General features: G+C 35.7%; 2 protein-coding genes across 3 annotated transcripts; both read left to right on the forward strand.

The window, feature by feature from the left end:
• Positions 1-564: 564 nt before the first annotated feature.
• Positions 565-10,770, forward strand: LOC121408744 (probable 2-ketogluconate reductase). 2 transcript variants are annotated; one of them, XM_041600360.1, is made up of 6 exons: positions 565-954; positions 3,908-4,136; positions 4,519-4,675; positions 6,449-6,632; positions 6,961-7,139; positions 7,911-10,770. In XM_041600360.1, the coding sequence occupies exons 1-6, from the start codon at positions 947-949 to the stop codon at positions 8,165-8,167; spliced, it is 1,014 nt and encodes a 337-aa protein (XP_041456294.1). In that variant the 5' UTR covers positions 565-946; the 3' UTR covers positions 8,168-10,770. The 2 variants fall into 2 exon arrangements, with proteins under 2 accessions (XP_041456294.1, XP_041456295.1); XM_041600361.1 differs by lacking the exon at positions 565-954 and adding an exon at positions 2,759-2,888.
• A 5,194-nt stretch (positions 10,771-15,964) lies between these two features.
• Positions 15,965-18,759, forward strand: LOC121409607 (4-galactosyl-N-acetylglucosaminide 3-alpha-L-fucosyltransferase FUT6-like). The gene has a single exon (XM_041601517.1). It carries the CDS (start codon positions 16,594-16,596, stop codon positions 17,995-17,997), a length of 1,404 nt encoding a protein of 467 aa, XP_041457451.1. The 5' UTR covers positions 15,965-16,593; the 3' UTR covers positions 17,998-18,759.
• Positions 18,760-19,381: the final 622 nt, after the last annotated feature.

Consider the following 19,381-nt stretch of genomic DNA (forward strand, 5'->3'; position numbering starts at 1 on the left):
GTTTTCAATACGAAATGGAGGTCAAATTGGTCTCGAGAAATTTGAAAAGAAAAGAACAAAAATGATAAAGGTTTTCACTAAAAATGGAGGTCATTTTGGTTTCATATTTCCATTCTTACACAACTTACATAATACCTGGGGTGCTGCCTATGGAGAATAATACACGCAGCACCCCCAAGAAAATGTTTTTTTTTTTTTTTTGGGGGGGGGTACTTCAGCATCCCCAGCACCCCCGCTTCTCAGGGTCCTAACTTAATTAATTTCTGTGCAATTTATGGTCATTTGAATTGTCTCTGTTTTTTAAATCAACTTGTGTTGGACTTAAGGAATTGTCCATGCTGAATACTGACAAAAGCTACAATGCCTAAAGTGAGAAAATCGCAAATTTCTGGAAGAAATGTAAAGATATTAATGACGCAATAAGAAAATTCTTATCACTATAGGACATAATTCTTTCTTGGTAAGACTAGCAGCACACAAAAGTTCGACTACATGTACCACACTATCAGACTATAGCTATTATGTAACGTTATTGTTCAGTAGTTTCGGCCCACCCGTCTTGAATAAGAGCACTGGATATTATTTGAAAGCTGACTTTTCATACCAGCCTACTATACTATGCATGATACATTGCGTTTATCTACAGTATTAGGTGTTGGTGAAATCACTGAACACATGCACACCACGGTGACTTATGATGAGAGGACATTTCAAAAATTTATTGCATTCTTTACACTTGGCATCAACGTTCGCCACAACTACATCAATTAAGATCGGCATTATCGTGATATGAAATATTGGGAACCACCGTTCACTTCATACAGCGGCGCTTTATTCAGTCACACGCACGGTTCCTAGGCCTGTCACCTCCATTCACTTTGTACACAAGTGCGCATATACAAATCGACGAGTGGTTCCCAAAACCACGATTTGGCCTTAAGATCTTATGTACCGGTAAGTTTTGCCATGACTGTATCAGATACAGATCTACCTTCATTTATAATACTTTGATGTATTTATATCCATAAATCATACCGTGTGTTTGTCTGCTTGCCCTGATCTCATTTAGTTCGCAACTATGATTTGGTTTTTTAAAGGTTTGCGACACTTCAAAGTGCATGTAAACAATACCTAAATCAATATCAGTTACCATATGCCAGATATGTAAATAAATTAGTAAAAATGATGTTTAACGCAATCATCAGGTATGGTCGATCGCGACCTCCACTGGCCGAATTGCGTGTGTTCAGTTGTTTTCATTCGACCTAGACGTAGCTAGGGCTATATATATATTCATTATTCCATTAATATTTGAGAAAAATAATTTGCAAGTTTCACTGTTACTTCGGTTGTTGATAACTTGTACTGGTATGATAATCTCGTGCAAATTATTGCCCCATTTAGGTACGGCAATATCAAAAGCCTAGAATTTCTTAAAGAAAAAAAGCCCGCTAATTATGAACGGTGATCTAATTTCTGAGTGAAGCCCGGAGTGAAGTGGAAATTCAGTTCAATTCGTAAGGTGATTTTGGGGAGTTAAAAAACAATTCATCCGTTCTTGTTATAACCTCCACGATTACCACTTTATTCTAGTTTTGTTTAGAAGTAGGGTATTAAAGAAAATTCTATGCAATGCATTTTTGATCATTTTCGTCGATTTTAATGTCCTCATTGTCTGGACGTATAATGCTTTCTTTCTAAGTTTTCTGCACCGAGGCCCTGGTCGACATGTCATTGCCCATTGAGTCACAATGATAATCATCTCCTCTCAGACTTCAAATTAGTTTTTTTAGTCTTTATCATTTTGTTTTATCCTCTCTTTTCGGTCGCAATTTGTCCTGATTCTATTTATGTTTATTTCTCCTTTTGTCGCGACCTGTTTTTTTTTCATTTTATTTTATTATTTTTTTTGTTTTGTCTTGTTCTGTGAGTTATATCCTGTTCTTTTTAATCTATTCAGTAAATCTCTGTAGGCAAATAGCAACCATTGCGTCTCTCTTTCTCCCTCTCTCCTCTTTTTCTGTTCCTTTAGGGGGGTTCACATTACACAAGCTATACTTTTGAGTGAATCCCCCATTTCCACAGATACTTTTCTTCTATCCAAACTATATATTATAATTTGTCTAAAAATGTTTTGTATTATCTTTATATGTTAATTATCCTGATTATCATTAATGTATTGTAAATATTTGTTATAATGTAAGAAAAATGATTTGTATAAATATTCATGTCATTTCTGTTGGAAATAAATCTGAATCTGAATAAATTTTATGCCATTTTAAGGGATATATTAAGGCATGTTGATGGTATTCAAAGGCGTCGATCCTGTGGCAGCTATAGTGTGGCGACCACCCAAACAAAAATATACGGGCGGCAAACATCGATTTGCCACCTAAATAATTTTGACCCTTTAAAAGAATTGCAGATAAAATGTATTAAATAGTTGGAAAGCACTATAGAACAATTGGAATGAAGATATATCTTATTAAACGTATAATACAATAGTTTGAAGAAAAGAATATGCTTAGATTCTGTTTTTCATGTGCCTTAATTTTTCCAATTCGAAACTTGCATGTCTCGACGCCCCTCTAACCACATGCATAATTAGTACGATTAGAACGTATACTGGTAGCCTGTATATTTTGCACGGTATGCCTATATGCCCATATAATATAATCTTCTTCAAGATGATTGTAACAAAACCTAGATCTATATGAATTTCCTGTCGTAAAATTCCAGATATTTTTACCAGCGATCCCGCCACGGAAATGTTCCGCGAATCGTTCGTTATATATCCTAGGCAACTTTTTAAAACTTTTTTAATTTCAATTTTAACTGGAAACTGTGACGTTGGATGTGCTTATGCAGTTTAACAAAACATTGTATTGGTATGTATGGATATAATTTTCTTGATGTCTAAATTTTAGTTGAGCAAGAGTCATTAAACAGGCATCGAATATCACAATGTTCATCAAGCCTCCATCAACCGTTATTGTTGAGCAAAACCATATCAAACTCCGAAGTCTAAAATGGGCATATGGAATGTCAAGTGTATTTTCAATGTATAGATTTTTTTCTCTCCCATTTGGGCATATATGGTTTAATATTCTATTATGCTTTGAATTAGTTTTGTCGTACTTAGTACGATCTCTGTTACTCGCGTCTGCATTTAATCTATCATCAAGCTGCTTTGGAATAATGATTCAGAGGGATGATCGACGCCCTCAAACGCATTTCATTTCCTTTTTTCATATACACTATATGGTGAATATGACATCATCATTATCACAACCACTTGATGAATGTACTTCCTGCCACTGTCATCATTTATTAAAGTGATTCAAGTTTCCCATATTCCCCTCCATCATTTGTCTTGTCGATTTTAGCTATAAAGAATGTAAAAAGAAAAATTAGCCATCATTTTAATGGTACTAGAATAACAAACTGATTGTGAACACGAGCTAGCTGGTCTTGGGCTTCTCCTTTGTATAGGCCGTGTAGCTATAGGTTATAATAATCTGCAGAGAAGTAATGGTATATTGAAAGAGAGACCATGTTTCCCTAGCATTATAGCCGACACAAAATGGAAAATTTGAAATAATCTTGAAAGGCATATGTATGAGTGATTGTCAGATCTATGTTTGTAATTCCATCGATAAAATCATATTTTTTTCTATTCTCTTCCTTTTCTTTTCATATATTATTTTCCTCTCGTAATCTTACCCTATATTCATATTCTTTCTGTCGCTTCAGTGAACGATCGTGGATTGGGGAAGGGGTTGTTCCAGTCGATAATTATATAATCATTTAATTTTCTGACAGAGAACAGGACCTAGTTTGAATGTACTTCTGTTGGATTTTTTCCGAAATAATGAGGACATATATATATATTTCTATATAATTTCAGACGGCTAATTTCAGCTATGTCAGATAACAGACCATGGATCCTTGCTACCATGCCACCATTCTTACATGAGGCACGGACTATGGTGGATAAAGTATTTAGGCTTGTTATCTGGAACGATTTCCTCCAAAATCCGGACGGGTATCGACATAAGATACAAGGAATTCTGTATATACCAAATAAGAAACCACCAATGCCGGAAGAGCTGCTCAGAAGTATACCAAATTTAAAGGTGAGATTAATTACAACACGAAGCCATTAAATATATACAATAAACATATCGTAGCCTACTGAACCTGATCAGGAATATTTTAAACCTGATCGGAAGTGGTATATGAGAAAAAGATATCTCAATAACCAAATTGAGGTATGAAATGTGGATGAAAATATAGTTTAAGAAAGCAAATAATTAAGAGAACTTATTAATTATGAATCAAATATTATCCACCAAAATAAATTATTAATAATTTCCCTTTTCTTCTTTGAGCGTGTTATATGAATCAAGTAGAACAATCATAATAATAGCAGGGCCCACTGGGAGAACAGTTTTCGAAACTGAAGTGGATTCCCTGGGTAAATATACCTATATTAATTATTATTATAATTTTTCTCAGGTGTTAGCTACCCATAGTACTGGTACAAACCATCTTGATCTACCGCTGCTATGGAAACTCGGTATAAAAGTTGGTCATGCTCGAGACATTCTGGATGACACATGTGCTGATTTCATCTTTGGATTACTCATTGCTGCAGCTCGAAGACTACCAGAGTGTAAGTAGCATACCCCAGTGAGGAACTTTTAAAAAATAGAATTAAAAATGTATAAAGCAATTGCACCCCTTGGGAGTCAAAAGTAGGATGGGGATGTTAAGGTTATTTCACCTTTTTTTTGCTTGTCATTTTTGTGAGCTTCCAATAAAAAAAGGGAAAAAATGGGTGCCCCTTTTCAATGAAATTTTGGATCCTATCCTGCCAATGAAATTCTGAATCCTCGGATATTGTTAATCAACGAAACAGAATCACTCGGATCTAGTGTTATACTGTACCTGTCTCGAAACTTTAAAGAATCTTCTAAAAACTTTTTTATTTAACTCTTACGACCACCGCACACCATACGACTGTTCGCGATCCGATTTTGGAACAAATCGCATTTTGCTCATTTTCTGAAAATATGAATGGAACATATAATTTTATTTGAGGATAAAATTATTTGAAAAAAATACCAATATAACCATTTTTAAAAATTGCAAGCCTTTATTTTGGAGTAAAGGCCAAATTAGTTTCAAATCGTAGCCAATCGTACGACTGCTATGACTATTAGATAGTAAATTTGCTTTTATTCTAAGAAGGATGATGGCATAGCCACTGATTCGAGCTATGATTTAGAACATTACACAGTAAGATATTCCATGTCTCAATATTAGCATCGAATTCTAAAAATCGGATCGCGAACAGTCGTAAGGTGTGCGGTGGCCTTTAGCTCTTTATGCGCCTTGAGCACTCTGCAGAGTGGATTTGGCGCTTTATAAGTCACATTATTATTATTATCATTATTATTATTATTATCATACTGTCATTGTCATTATCACTATTATTAGTAGTATTATTATCATCATACCTGTACATTAACATTCACGTCACAATTATTATGGCTTGATAATACATGGGCCAAAAACTCTAAGGAAAATGAAGTTATGATTTCTGGGGGGGGGGGGGAATGCCAGCGAGCTCTTTCTTATAAAATTAACATTGAAAAGTAAGACATTTTTGCAACTTATTCCATATTACCAGGAAAATAGCAATGAAAAGAGGTGGAATCTCTAGATATTCACCACATTTATGAATTATGATGCTTAAAGGTCAAGTCCACCCCAGAAAATGTTGATTTGAATCAATAGAGAAAAATCAGACAAGCACAATGCTGAAAATTTCATCAAAATCGGATGTAAAATAAGAAAGTTATGACATTTCAAAGTTTCGCTTATTTAAAAAAAAATAGTTATATGAACGAGCCAGTTACATCCAAATGAGAGAGTCGATGATGTCACTCACTCACTATTTCTTTTGTTTTTATTGTTTGAATTATACAATATTTCAATTTTTACGAATTTGACGATTAGGACCGCCTTGCCTGAAGCACAAAATGTTAAAATAATGGAATTCCGTGTGTTCAGGGAGGAATGAAACCTCATTTCACATGACAATGACGAGAAAATTAAAAATATTTCATATTTCATATAATAAATTACAAAAGAAATAGTGAGTGAGTGATGTCATCAACTCTCTCATTTGGATGTAACTGGCTCGTTCATATAAATATTTTGTTGAAAATAAGCGAAACTTTAAAATGCCATAACTTTCTTATCTTACATCCGATTTTGATGAAATTTTCAGTGTTATGCTTGTTGAATTTTTCTCTTTTTATTCAAATCAAGTTTTTGTTGGGGTGGACTTGTCCTTTAAATGCTAATTTTAAGTACATTTGATCCGTCATATCAATCGTTTTTAATAATTAAAGTTAATTTTCATACTCAACTCACATAGGTATTGCCGAAGCACAGGGACATGAAGGAACTGAACTTGGGTGGAATCGGTCCCATGTTCCTTTTGGAGTCAAAATATCTGGTGCAACAATCGGTATTCTTGGAATGGGGTGTATTGGTTATGAAGTCGCAAGGAGAGCATCAGGTTTCAAAATGAAAGTCCTCTACCATAATCGTACACAAAGGTAAGTCATTTGACATTCTTGTAAAGTGACTATTCAATAAGTTATTGCAAAAGAACAGCATTTCATATCTTAATGCCACTTTTTGCCATTACTATCCATCGCATTGACGCCCTGTGAAGCTGACTAAAACGGACGGTTTTCGATGTTTCTCTTCTGGACTAACTTCACGTGACAACATGTCTATTTTTATTTCGTTCATTTTTTATTATGCATGTGAAATGTGCAATACATGTTTAAGGGCTTCCAACAGTATATCAGGTACTGATCGAGCTGCACCATACTAAAAAAGATAAATAAATTATTTTGTAATGATTGTGTTTTCGTACAGAAGCGAAGCTGAGGAGACAGAAGTGAAGGCTACCTATTGTCAGCGGTTGGAAGAAATGCTTCCTAAGCTGGATTATCTCGTAATAACTTGTAGTCTGAATAAGGATTCTAAGAGCTTGATTGGAAAGAAACAACTCGACTTGATGAAACCTACAGCCATCATCGTGAATGGGGCAAGAGGTTTGTATATCATCTATTCTTTTCAAGCTCTTGTAGTAGAGTTGCTGATGTGCGTGGAGTGGATGGTGACAAGAGCGGTTCTACAAGGGGGCTCGGGCAATCTGCTCGCCCCTCAGTGACAAGGAGTGAGAGAAAAGAGATGAAAAGAAAAAAGGGAAATGGAGAAAGGGAGAAAGAATAAAATGAAAGGTATTTTTGTGTTAGCTAGATTGACAACCCATGTAATAATATCACTTTGATGTATTCTTTCATTTAATTTATGTCAATTTCCAGCGATTTACAAGATAATGTTTTTTCGCTCGTCTCGATATAATCAGTATACATACACTGTTAAAAAAAACCTGATTTTACAGAAAAATAAAAGAAGATTTTGCAGAAAGCAATACCAGAATCATTCTTTAAATTCATGAAACAGGAATTTTTCTGCAATTTAACAGAACAGGTCTGTTAGAAAAAGGGGAAAAGAGTGTTTTATTTAAGGAAGATTACACACACCAAATACCAATTTCCTGTAAGATTACGCAATCTGGTAAGATTACAGGTGTTCTCGAGACTCTGCTGCAGGAACTTCTTTTAGTTTAAGGATAAATTTTCTAACAGTGTACATAGCAAAATACCATGGAATAAGAGTGGGGGTGCATGGCTTCCTTTCTTCACAGTCATTCTGCTTACATCTCCTTTTATTAATATTTTGTTCTTATAATGTGTTACCTCAAGGAGTTAACTCATGTATTGATGACAGAATTAATTTTGTCATTTCTTGGTATGCAGGATTGGTTATAGATCAGGATGCCTTGGTAGACGCATTACGTCATAATAGACTCCGTGGAGCAGCTTTAGATGCCACTCATCCTGAGCCTTTAGCGAAAGATCACCCTCTTCTTCATCTGCCTAATGCCATAGTTACACCTCATATCGCGTCACACGTTGGGGAAACCCTGGAAAATGTTATGCAGAACTGTATTGATAATATCATTGCTGGTATAGACGGTCGCCCATTGCCCACCGAGGTTAAACCTCGTCCTTGAACATTCACTTCTAGACAGGCTCCCGGAATTGGGAATTTTTCTTCCCTCAAGAAATAATCATGTGGATAGAATCCATTTCCTTGATTCAGATTGAAATTGTTAGAAAGTTCTCTTTCCAAAAAAAGATGATGCCTAAAAGTACATATAACAATCAACGCCGTACGATGAAGAATCTTGCCAATAACTGCCGTCGTTTTGTTACTCAGATTCGGCATGCATTATTTCTTCAAAGACGGATATTTCAATTCCTGATCCCATTATTCCAACAAATCGTCAATCGACAATCATTACAACATTTCATTTTCCCTACAATCTAAGACTTTGTCATCCTATTGGTTTGAAATAAATCGCGCATATAAATCAATTATATTGCGACTGGACCTAATGATCAAAGATAAAGAATACTTTCATTGATTTATATATTAAAAAAGGACAATCAGTTGCCGAACTCTTTTGTAAACTTTAAAACAAGATAAGTTCACTTTTGATTATTTCTCATTCTTATATAACCCTCGGGATTATTGTTATTCTTAGAGAGAAGTTAGTCAAGAAAATAGTGTAAAGGAATAAAGTAACTTTTCTCAATAGTTGATTCAAAACAGCAGTGTCGTCATGGACTCTGGACAAACGACATATTTACAATATTTACAAGTTTTAAGAAGATGTGCTGTCCCGGTCCACCAACTTTCGACAATGATGTAAATCATGTAACATCTGAAGCTTCCCATGGCGAAGGAGAATAGTGTAGTAGTTTACACAATTCATCTTTCTTGAGCAAATGTTGGTCCTGTAATACTAGGACTACTCGAACTCGACCTTTCGACAAGTATGTTCCTGTCGTCTTCAGGAGAAAATGACAGACAATGATCTCTAATCTGTCCATTGTGATTTAACGGGCATTTCCAATAGATTTTCAACGCTTGATGAATAATGACATAAAGGAAAGGAGCAAACCCGGGATTAAAATGTAATCAGCAGCCGGACTTGATCACTTCTAATTAAATTTTAGTTGAAATTCACAATTAAAATTCTTACTTATTTTTCAACAGAAAAATACAATGCAATTAATCATTATTTGCATGCCTTTGTTATGATATTGGAATTGTGTCAATATAGGATTTTAATGATCATTTAAGCTTCGTAGAGATGTATGCATATCTGCAGGGCGATTTCGTCATTTTTTTATTGGTCCGGGGGGGGGAGGACCAAGACGTACCCTTCCCATATGTTGCTGTACGGAAATCCGAAGTTCGAAGGGGGCACCGCCCCCTCCCTCGCCGCCTATTGAATACAAGCAGATTTTTCATGCATGTTTCTTCCGTTGAACATACTCGGATCAATGTTTATGTTGGGGGGGGGGAAGGAAGAGGTTGAGCATGGGAGCGACTACGTGTGTGATTGTGTGTCAGTTTGTCATGACCCCCTCGGGACATCTTACAGGTTACCGATTAACCAAGGAAGTCCAACGACTGGGGACGTCCCGGTTTAGGAAACCATGCCCATCAATTCCCCAACTCACTTCTATCCTTTTCATATCATAAAAGCAAGAGTTGTAAAACGAGATCTGTGTGGCCACTGTGTGGCCAATGGGGGGGGGTGTCTCCGATCGAAGCGTCCTTGGTTAGCGCACTACATATATGCTCACATTATTAACCTAGTTAGTGTATAAAATTAAAGTTTTTGAGTATATGAGTAGCAAACACACGTCCCCACTTTTGCAATGAAATTCAAATGAGCACCCGATTTCCACGGCCCTGTGGGAACGATTTTCAAAAGGGGGTGCTGGATTGAAAAAAAAACGAGAACCAAAAGACCCCCCCCCCTCAAAAAAGGAAAGGTTTTTCACTCCAAAACAAGGGTGCTTTGGGTCGGGAAAAAAATGACAAGCAAGAAAAGTTTTCACTATACAAAATGAAAGGGATTTTGGTTAAATTTCTAACATTCATCATACCTACCTGATTTCCAGGGGTGCTGCCTATGGAGTATAACACAGCATCCAAAGGCAAATCTTGGGGGTGCTCCAAGCACACCCAGCACGGTACCTCTGCTTCCCAGGGTCATACCCGATTTCCAAATAACAAGAGTTTGGTGTAATTTCCAATCTTAGAAAAAAAAATGTTTCTTTTAATAATTTGTTGGTTGTGGGAGTTTCATGGTCTTATTTGACTATTCTATAAAAGGAAAGATTTCCTTATCCGATGAGTGTTAATACAAGCAAATTAAATGAATGGAGATGATAAATATGAACAGTGAACAATTGTCACTTGCAAGCCTCTCCTTGCATCCTTTGTAATATAAATTACACAAACGGCTATATTTAACGAAAGTAAAGATTTAACACTTATTGTTACTTTTTTATGTTTTTCAAACACTTGTAATCAAAATATGGGTCATTATTATTTAGTATTAGTATTATTATTTATTCGGCAATTAAAAACATGCAAAAATTTTACAATGCAATTACAAAAATACAATCTGAAATTGGATAAATGAATATGGGTAAAGAGAAATGAAAGAAAATAAGAAAAGAATAAGATAACGTTTTTTCCATGGGCCAGGGCTCGCAAAAGTAAAATTCAGTACTATTGCCCAGAGGCATGCGAGCCCTCATGGAAAAACCGTTGAGAAAATATTGCACATTCCAATATACATTAATTTACACATTATCAAAATTCAAATAAAATACATTCAACAAACATTATTTTAAAAAGTATGTGATACGAGGCAAGATGAAAAAAATAAATTAAATAAAGAGGGGTATTCGGAAGAATTAGAATACCCATACCGGACTGATTATGTGTGTAATGCTTAAGAATGAATGCTAAAAAGGTGAAATCATATGATTTTTTAATCTTGTTCTTGCGATAATAGCCTATTGACTTTAAAATAAATGAAATTCTCGAGAGCATACTCTTTTTCTGAGTGTTTCACAGAAAAAATCACTTTATTTGGTGCTCTTTGCTCCTCCACTTGAAAGAGTCTCGCCGTCTCTGGGGAATGATTTGCAAATAGGCTACCGCTACTTTTTTTTCTTCTACTTTTTCTTTTTAAATAACCCAACTTCTAAACACAAGCGTATAAAGCGAATTGAAAGGACACGAACAACGAGAGCACTTGAATCAAGCTCTTGGCATTGGAATATTACTCCGATGCACTTATCAACGTGAAGGTCGAGAAACACATGAAAACTGTACCTTTGACAGTGAGCAGAGATAATTGAGGGTCATCGCTGTATATTGCTTCAAATTATAACCATGATTAAGAGGTAATTTTGTTTTCTCTTTCTTGGCTCTTTCTATTGAGAAACCGTTATTAAATCATGATGGGATGTATATTTTTATTTCATTTATTTCATTTATTGATTTGTTGTTTATATGATTGACATTAATTACCTCTTGAAATTGTACACTTATATTCATACTTTGTTTCTATTTGAATCGATTATATTGTACTTGTTTTATTCACGTTCTATATAAATTGTAAAGCGCTTAGAAACTGTTTTGTATTAAGCGCTATATGAAAGCTCCATGTTATTATCATTATTATTAATACACTCTAAAAACACTGAGTACAATTTTACCCAATATATTGGGTACAAAGGGAACATGCATGTTTGCTGGGTACTATTTTTTAAAACCCATTATTGGGCATTTGGGCTATTTCAACGCAAGATTGCGTAAAATTTCTTTTTTACCCAACCAACAGGCATGTTCCCATTTTACCCAATATTTTGAAAACCTTTTTATAGTGTACTCTAGTATTTTTTTTAATTGGATAAGTTAATCGATATTCATATATATCGTTGATTAATATACAGTACGTTTTAGAAAAAAAGGTAATCCAAATCTAAAGGGCTGATATTCCAAGCATGTTTAATTTTGTGACATTATTTAGCATAAATATAAAAGAGAAACTCATCAGCTTTTCATTGATACCCTATTTGTGCCACTTGCGCTACGCATGACCGAATTAATTGATCTTGAAAACAAAAGGTGCAGAGACCACTTTTCACAAGTTTTTGAGATCTTGATGAAAAGGTAGATGCTGATGTAAATAATTTCATCGATGTCTGAGCTGGCAAAATCTTTTGATTGGACCCTTTTTCTTCCAAATGAGTATTAATAAGAGAATGTACTTGCACATAACAAGGAGATCGTACCACAGTTGGACCAACATTTTGAGAGACAGTTGTCACAGTTGTGATGAGTGTACAGGCATCTTTGATGGATTCAGGATGGCGCTCCTGCCCATCATTCCAGCATCATTTGTGATCGAATATTTTGGACATTGCGTTGTTGCTCTCAACCATGGCATTGAAAGGACACCAAGAGCACCTGACCGCACACCCTGTGATTATTTCCTTTAGGGACAATTAAAAACAAGGCGTTTGCAACTCTTCCCCAGGATTTTGATGACTTGCAGGGCCGAATTTGATATGAGGTGGATGCTTTGCACAATGATCCGGCATTGCCATTGGTGAGACGTGCTGTCCAGGATATCCTTCCATGCTTCTGGCTTTGTTTTTAAAGGAGAGGAGGACATGTTGAAGGTGTGGGTCAATAAGACCAGGCCCATGATAAGATATAAACTTTTCACTCATCATTTCAGAGAAATGCCTCAAGTAACACTTCATTCCAAAATTAATTTAGAAAACAAATTCTTCTATCAAGTGCACATTTTACCCACTTTACCAAAACTTGGAAAAAGTGGTCTCGATCTGCACCTGTTGTCTTCAACAGCGATTGATTTGGTCATGCGTGGCACAAATGGTACAATAGGGTATCAATGGGAAGCTGACGAGTTTTTTTTTTATTTATATCCATGCAGAATAATTTTACAACACTAAATATCCAAATATCAGCCATCTATAGATTTGGATTACCTTTTTTTTCTGAAAAGCACTGTACAATTAGTAGCCTTTTCACTTGACATTACGTAGTTAAGGGAAAGTACGTAAATCCACCACTCGCTCAACTTCCACTAATATCATCTCTTATATTTGATGTTGCTCATCTTAAAAAAAAAACTATTTTACATACTCTACACTAAAATATTGGGTAAAAATGCTCCCTGGGTGTAATTATGTGTCCGACCCAGTGTGATGGAAATTTTGCCCATTCTAATAGTCTAGGAGATAGGAGGCTTTATTCCGAATTTTGTAGTGGGGAAGGTTTGACAGGCTTATCCGGGGTTAAATTGTGTGCTGATTCCAAAAATGTCAGTCTTATTGATCGTACTCACGACATTTTGGCCATTTTGGCCAATTATTGACCAAAAATGACCATTTTGACCACTCTTTGGAAAATGGTCCCTAACAGAATGTTTTTGTACCCACATCCAATTAAAAGGGTCTATCCTAAGTAGAAATGCACCCAGATTCTAGCTAAAGTGGTTTCATTCGCCAAATCACAATAGAAGTGGTCATTTTGGCCACGTTTTGACCAAAAATGACAATTTTCATGATTTTTTTGTCCGAAATGTGTTACAAATATTGATCAGAACTACGATTGGATGTCTTTAGAAATCCACATTTATTTCAAAATGTGCGCTAGATCATAACAATCAACCTCATGTAATTTATTCTGTCAGTTTTAACGTATGAGGGTCATTTGGGGTACTTTAGACAAAACCGACCATTCGCTCAGTTTTGCATATTAAACTCTGCAAATCGGCAGGAATTTGAGGTCTTTATTAGCTTGTTTATATTTTTCCTTTATAAAATGGGAATGCAGTTAAAGGTCTATCTTGTGTGGAATGCTGATTCCAAATATATGCTGATTGCTGACCCTATTTAAAAGCTGATGGTCATTTTGGCCACTTATGGCCCTCATAATGACCAATAATATAAGTTTAACTATCAAAAATACTTCAAATGTTACGAGAATCGTAACAAGTGTGTGCTGTGGCACCTAACATTGGTGTATTAATCCTTTGAATCGAACATCTCAAAAGTATTTTGACTTCATGTAACTGACCTATGAGGGTCATTTTGGATACTTTAGACATAACTGACCATTTTTGCGCAGTTTTGCACAATAAACTGTTCAACTAGCCAGGAATTTGAGGTCTTAGCGTGTATTATCTTCTTCTCTTATAAGATGGAAATGCATTTTAGGCGTTATTCTATGTAAAATTTTATGCTGATTCCAAATATGTCAGTCCTAATTACCCTATTCAACAGCCTATGGTCATTTTGGCTACTTATGGCCCTCAAAATGACCAATGACATCACACTGCAAAAACTCCGGTGTTGATTTAACACCAGCCCGGAGTATATCGATATATTTCCACACCAGAGAAGTATTGAAACAACACCAGTTTGGAATCAAACCGATGCTGTTTTAATACTAATTGGTGTTGTATAAACATCTTTCTGGTGTTAGACCAAAACAAAACTGGTGTTGTTTAACACTTCTCTGCTGTGGACATATATAGATTCCGGGTTGGTGTTAAATCAACACCGGAGCTAGTTTTTGCAGGGCAGTTCAATTTATCAAAACATACTTCGATTGTTAACAGAATCGTAACAAGAGTGTGCTGTGGGACCTAACATTAGTGTATGAATCCTTGAAATTGAGCATCCCCAAAGTATTTTGACTACATTCATTTTGGCCACTTGACCCCCGGGCTTGACCCTAACTGCCCTGTGCCCAATGTGTATATCAATTCAGCCTGTAGCGAACATCGTGAGGAGACATTCAGGATTGCGTTAATATTAACATCAATTATTGTTAAATGGGGAAAGTTTGAAAGCTTTTTGGTGAAAATCATCATTGGCGGCGGAAGCCAAAAATTTTAGGAGGGGACAAGCCGAAATTTCTTGACAAGCAAAAAAAAAAAAAAAAAAAAAGGCCATCAACGACAAATTTAGGGGGGGGGCGTCCCCTCCTCCTCAAATTTAGGGGGGGACACGTCCCCCCCCCCGCTTCCGCCGCCTATAAAAATCATTACAATAATTCCCCATAGTCCAGTGTTATTTGCCTTACTATTGGACCCTGTGGTCATTTTGACCACCTTTCCCTTGGTGACCACTCGTGTTTTGATGATTAAAAACGGCTCAAATGTCGGTCAGTATAATCAGCAAGAACTACCAATAACCAGTGAAGAGTGTTGATAAATGTGATAAAATCCTTTACATCGAGCATGCATAAAGTTTTTGACTATGCACTCTGGTCATTTTCATGATTTTAGCCACCTTGACCACATAGTAAATGTAATTAGACACTTCACATATATGAGACAGCAAATTCACGAATGAGACATTTTACCATCATTCAATTAATGTTAGGACATAACCCTAAACTTTCTGGAGTAGATTGATTCAATAATTCCATACATTATATATCAGTCATGAATGGTCAGTTTTGTCTAAAGTACCCAAAATGACCCTCATACGTCAAAACTGACAGAATAAATTACATGAGGTTGATTGTTATGATCTAGCGCACATTTAGAAAATAAATGTGGATTTCTAAAGACATGCAATCGTAGTTCTGATCAATATTTGTAACACATTTTGGACAAAAAATCATGAAAATTGTCATTTTTGGTCAAAACGTGGCCAAAATGACCACTTCTATTGTGATTTGGCGAATGAAACCACTTTAGCTAGAATCTGGGTGCATTTCTACTTAGGATAGACCCTTTTAATTGGATGTGGGTACAAAAGCATTCTGTTAAGGGACCATTTTCCAAAGAGAGGTCAAAATGGTCATTGTTGGTCAAAAATTGGCCAAAATGGCCAAAATGTCGTGAGTACGGTCAATAAGACTGACATTTTTGGAATCAGCACACAATTTTACCCCGGATAAGCTTGTCAAACCTTCCCAACCAAAAATTCGGAATACAGTCCCCTATCTCCTAGACTATAAAGTAATTGCTGCTTATTTTTTTAACCTTACTACTGGCCCAAATTGGTTGGACACATAATTACCCTCATTCTTGTTAAAATTTTACCAATGAATATTCATGATATATTTATATGTTAACTGCTCTTCGTGTTATATTCACATTCACGTCAACAAATTTTTTTAAAGATATAAGTACATTAAATTTTGCCTTGTAAATTAATAAGTGAATTAAGTGAATTACTTAATCATGTTAATTGAAGTTATATCTACTTTATATTCGAAGCAAGTAAGAAGTACTTAAATTTTCTTGAATCTATATTGTACTAATGAATCAAGTAAATTCAAAGACACTTTAGTTTGAAATATAATTCAGAAGTAATGCATTTTTAATACTTAAAACTGCATAAGAAAATAAAGGAATATTTGGAAAGCGGTGCATTATTTTAGAGAGTACAATTTAGAAACAATCTACTATTTTTTCAATTTTTATCGTGTTATATAAAATTTAATTACAGATTGGCCAAAACGTTTCGAGAACGATTCCGGATTCTCTGTTTACTAATCATCGCTTTCTTGATGGTCAATGCGGGTATAATGGTTTTATCAATGAACGGGTATACTTTTTCGATCTTGACGAGGTCAACTAAGAAATCAAACGAGCAGATTAACAACTCTGTCTCTCGGCACAACATGAAAGGGGACATCAGTATGTTACTAAAGGATTCCCAAGAGACTCAAGAATACTCATTCACACAGCGAGATAATGTCACAGGGATCGGAAACCAAACGTTGAAAAGGAGTGATCAGTTGTTAGCAAATATAACAGACCACCACGTGCAAAATATGATTCCTGAGAGGTGTATTAAGTATTTATCGATATATACTCTTGAAGTGAGCACATTTAAGGCTTGGCCTGAATATGCTATTCTTGAAAAGGTTTTCAGTGAAACAAAAGATCGGAAGGGTCCTTACTACGACAATAGAGTTATTCGTGATAATGATGTTCCAACTGTATTCATCGAATGTCCAGACTTTATGTGTGATATAGCACTTCGGACGACAGACGATGAAAATCTATTGAAACATAGTGACGCCATATTCATCAACTTTTCACCATGGAGGTATAGGAATAGAATGCATAAAATTTCAAATCGACTCGTGAAAACTCTGCCAGAGAATATCAGACTTTTCTTCTACGCCATGGAAAACCCATTGATGATGACTTATTGGGACTCAACTATTGAAGATATTCAATACAATTATGACATGACATATCACTCAGAGAGTGATGTAATCCTTCCATATAGTCGCTATGTCCACGGGGAACCGACAGATATGCAAGTTATGAACTATGCCGAGAATAAAACCGACCTCCTTGTATGGGTGGCCAGTAATTGCAACAATACATTCTGGCCACGAATGGAATGGGTACAAGATCTAAAGAAGCTGATAACCTTTGATACATATGGTAAATGTGGTGACAAAATTTGCCTCCCTCGAATGTCTCCTGAATGCACAAGGAAACAATCTCGTTACAAGTTTACCTTGGCCCTTGAGAATGCACAATGTAATGAGTACATCACCGAAAAGTTTTGGGTAAACGGCCTCATGAACGGTGTTGTTCCAATTGTTTATGGAGGGAAACGAATAAGCTACGAGCAAGTAGCTCCCCCTAATTCATTCCTCCACGTCGCCGACTTCTCTTCACTGGAAGAACTTGTAAATTATCTCCTCAAAGTCGACAAGAACGACAGCCTTTACAATGAGTTCTTTGCATGGCGGAGACAGGGCCGCGTTGAGAAGATCTACCCTGAACTCCAACCTAAATCATTTTGTAAGTCTCTTCCCATACTGTCGGACTCAACCCCAACACCTGCCAAGAGAGTCAGAGATTCGAAATATTTCCAAAGTTGTCAAGGGGATGGTCATAGATCATTTACAGAGGAGGGTGACATTAATAACTGGACGCCATGGAAGTAAAGAAGGGCCTTCGATGGAGAATCCAGGTGAATCAGGCCAATTGACATTATGAGCAAAGCGAGATATTTACTTTTTCAGTCATTCAGAAGCCTGTGGCTCGATCTTCGAGTTTCTTGGGTCTACTGCACTGTTACGGCACGTTTTGGTAAATTGCAAATTTAGTAAATTACCAAAATGTGCAGGACATTGACGGCACATTTTGGTAACTTCTGGGATTATTCGCTCACTTGACTGCTGGGTACCCATTAAAAAATCATCGCTATTCATCATTGTCAAATTATCATTAAACACAACTTATTTTCAACATCTCTTTGAAAAGAGGGAAAATCGCCAACGAAAACAAAATGTCTAATTTCCTGTGCTATATAATTGTTCTTCTCTGCTGTACTTTGCTGAGATTGATAGTACGATTCTAGTTCCAGAACAGTTGTCATGGTTTGTCTAATGCTGAAGTCGGCAGAAACGCTGGAAAGAAATGGAAGAAAGACAAACAATTAAGCTTTCATGGATAAGGAAAGAGAAAGAAAAACTATTTGCAATGACTCATGAGGAGGATTAATATATCACCATTCAAGCTAAACCTAAAGCTAAAACTTTGTAGAGTCTAAATTGAAAACTTGACATTCTAACCATTTTTTGGTAAAAATGATCAGGATGTTATCTGAATAAACTATTAATGCGAGTTCAAAGTGCTAGCTGATTTTTTTTTGTGTTCTGACTGAAAGCTTGACATTCTAAACACTCTTTGTACCAATTACAAGGATGGGTATCTTAATAAATGCGACTGATTTTTTTTTATATCTTGATCTGAAAAAAAATTATGGACGTTTTAATTTGAGAACAAGATATATACAATAAGCAATTATTGCAAATGTAAAACGCGCGCTTTTTGAGGTTTAAACCCCCAAGCGGGACATTCCATTAACTTTTTGTAATCATAAAAAAGATGGGTGTCTTGCAAAGGAAATCATGCGCAGCGAGTGCGAATCGCGAGCTGAAAATATGTGTCATTCCAACATGAAAACCACACATTTTAAGCACGCTTTCAAATAAAGAGGATATAAATTGAATAAAAAATAATTTCATGCAATAAAATATATAAAAAAAACAAGAGGGGATTACATGTACACAATCAACTCTTTTAATATTCATGAAGATACATGTATGCATAGACTAAACTGTTTCACTAAAATAATGCAAATCTTTGAAATGGCATGACTTCGTTATTTCCTGTTCGATTTTGATCATATTTGCAGTATTTTTTTGTCTGATTATTGTCTATTCAGCCTGGATGACCCCTTTAATGCGCATGAATAGCGCTGAAATAATTGATATAGGCCTACTGACATGAAGGCATGGAAAGGGATATTTCAAACATTCACGG

The sequence above is a fragment of the Lytechinus variegatus genome, chromosome 2 (assembly GCF_018143015.1).
Source record: "Lytechinus variegatus isolate NC3 chromosome 2, Lvar_3.0, whole genome shotgun sequence".
Classification (NCBI taxonomy): Eukaryota; Metazoa; Echinodermata; class Echinoidea; order Temnopleuroida; family Toxopneustidae; genus Lytechinus; species Lytechinus variegatus.

What these genes read in the sequence shown, in the direction of transcription:
- LOC121409607 (XM_041601517.1), top strand. Translation starts at nt 16,594, where the DNA reads ATGGTCAATGCGGGTATAATGGTTTTATCAATGAACGGGTATACTTTT.
- LOC121408744 (XM_041600360.1), top strand. An exon ending in GAAGTATACCAAATTTAAAG is followed by an intron (nt 4,137 to 4,518) that starts GTGAGATTAATT and finishes AATTTTTCTCAG; the next exon opens with GTGTTAGCTACCCATAGTAC. An exon ending in TACCATAATCGTACACAAAG is followed by an intron (nt 6,633 to 6,960) that starts GTAAGTCATTTG and finishes GTTTTCGTACAG; the next exon opens with AAGCGAAGCTGAGGAGACAG.